This window comes from Poromitra crassiceps (genome assembly GCF_964638095.1).
Source record: "Poromitra crassiceps genome assembly, chromosome: 14".
Lineage (NCBI taxonomy): Eukaryota > Metazoa > Chordata > Actinopteri > Beryciformes > Melamphaidae > Poromitra > Poromitra crassiceps.
In genome coordinates this window covers 26,862,166-26,864,595 of record NC_139633.1, presented here as the reverse complement: position 1 = coordinate 26,864,595, position 2,430 = coordinate 26,862,166, and the positions used below count along the sequence as shown (strand labels likewise).

The 2,430-nt window shown below is 44.3% G+C and overlaps 1 protein-coding gene across 1 annotated transcript in view; it reads left to right on the top strand.

Annotated features, from left to right (window-relative positions):
• Nucleotides 1-1,906, top strand: part of pcnx2 (pecanex 2) — a gene marked incomplete at both ends in the record, with an annotated part of 50,265 nt that extends 48,359 nt beyond the window's left edge. Inside the window, 2 exons of the mRNA XM_083650696.1 lie at nt 954-1,130; nt 1,733-1,906. Of these exons, the coding sequence (XP_083506822.1) occupies nt 954-1,130; nt 1,733-1,906 (351 nt within the window). The remainder of the gene's footprint in view (nt 1-953; nt 1,131-1,732) is intronic.
• Nucleotides 1,907-2,430: the final 524 nt, after the last annotated feature.

The window sequence follows — 2,430 nt, the reverse complement described above, 5'->3', positions numbered from 1 at the left end:
ACCCATAGAGAAGCATGTCATACTTCAATTGAGGTGATATGTGACCCAACAGCAGTAACATTTGACCAGTTTAACCAGCCGTGTTGGGGGTAACTCATTACAAAAGTAACATATTACATGTAATATATTACTTTTAGCAGTAACTCAGTAATATAACTTATTACCAATAGGATTTCAGTAATCGGTAACCAGTTACTTTGTCAAGTAACACAAGTTACAAATTGAGTAATTTTTTTTTTAATCAAAGCAAATATTTAAATAAACATACAGTATACAATAATTTCCTAATCAAATTGTGTTTTTATGCAAATAACCACTATAGATGACAATAACAAAGGAAAAGTATAACATTTAGAATTTTACGGTTTACACTGACTTCAAGGTGGTTTAAAATTATTTTTTTGGGGGTGGTTCCAGGGTGCCGATGTCATTCTGCTACTGCCGTTATCTTGGTGAAAAGTAATGCAAAACTAGTGTAATAAGTAACAAGTTACTCTACACAGACAGTAATATTGTAAAGTAACTTATTACTTTCAAATAAAAGTAACTAGTAATATGTAGTATATTACATTTTGAAAGTAACTTGTTAACACTGTTAACCAGTGTCATGTTTTGCAGTCAGAACGTTGAATTAGGCTAATTAGTCTTGATCTTAATTTAGTAAATGTTGATATATTATCTCTGCATAGTTGTATTTCTCAAGACACCACATTCCTTTCCCTTTTGATGAGAAAGTCCAGATGAGGGGTTTCATTGATCTGATTATCATTTAAAAAAAAATCCACAGCTGATCAGCAAAGCATGTGATTTTATGTGATTTTGTGTGTGTGTGTGTGTGTGTGCGCGCGTGCTTGTGCGCTCTCTGTTCCTATGCATTACCTGTATGTCCACTGTACGCTTTCCAACAACATTCAAGGGAACTACATTTTCTTCCTCTGTGGTGCCTCTCGCAGGTGTCGTCGTCCTCCTCCACGCTCAGCCTGCTGTTTGGGAAGCGTAGTTTCTCCAGCGGCTTGGTGATCTCTGGGCTGTCGGCCGCCGAGGGGGGAAACACCACCGACACGCAGTCGTCGTCCAGCGTCAACATCGCCCTCGGCCCGTCGCACAGGTCCAGCAGCCGGGCGACACAGGTGGGCCACGCCTTAACAAGTCCACATGCTTCTTCATGCACACCTGCTCCTCTTACGCACGCCCCTGGAAGTCTGTATCCTCTTCATACTTACACACTTAACGGCTGGGACACACCAGAAGCATCTCTGAAGCAGCGCGTCACGGAAGCGTCGAACAGTTAGCCTTGCCAGCCACACCAGAAGCACTCTGTTTTGCCCCCCCCCCGGTGCCGGTCACAACTTGTATTGACTTCATGCCTGGCTGCACGCGGCCACTCGCGTCACACGTAAAAAAAAAAAAAGACCCGGCGCCGAAACTCACGCTTCAGCGTCGGATACGCTTCTGGTGTGTTTGCCCAAATAATAATTTAGTCGTTGATATTCATCAACAACCGTACCAAATCCCCTTAGATACATTATGGCTATTTTGTGCTGTGGGACAGTAAAGATCCTACTTACTGTCCCTTTAATGCCACACATGGGTAGGAAGTTGATCTCTAATATATAAAAGCTATGATGCCAAAATCTATTCTATAACTCTTTCCATTCGTTAACCCACAACATGCTGTAAAGAAAGGATCTTTTTCCAGTCTAATCTCTCTCTTCCCCCCCCCCATCTCCAGTGGACGTCAGAACCATATGAGAGTATAGATGGGACCTATTCGAACACCGCCATCGGACCTCCAAAAGACACGCAGTCAGGTGACCGAGGCTGCAGCCAGGGATTGGACAAGACCCAGGAAGACTCGGCCTCTGTCTCCACGGCCCCGGAGGCTGTGGATCAAAATACTGACTGAGAGAGAACACACACACACACACACACACACACACACACACACACACACACACACACACGTCTGTAAGAGTGCATGCACACTCATACCCATATACAGAGAAGACTGTATGAAAGATAAGATCACACAGACGCTATCACACACACACACACACACATACAGACGATTGTATGAGATAACACCCATGCACACGATCCTGCCTCCTCTCCTGTCCTCAGCATGGTCTCACCCTGTTGTCTGAATGTAAACAAATCTGAAACCATGATCTGCTGACGAAATAAAGAGAGTTTTTAAATGAGGTTGCTTCTTTCCACCTTCTTGGCTACAGTGTCAGTTATGGTTAAAAAGTTGTCTGAAATGTGTGTACCCGAGAACAGGATTCCTTAGCTTGCGGGGCGGTTTCACTGTTGCTGATCCACCAGTCAGTCGGAGCTCGGCAGCTGGCCAGTGCAGGATGGTGAAGGCATGACCCGCCCATCTCTGCCTCTGATTGGCGCAGGAGACGAGGAGAGACGCAGGATAGGATA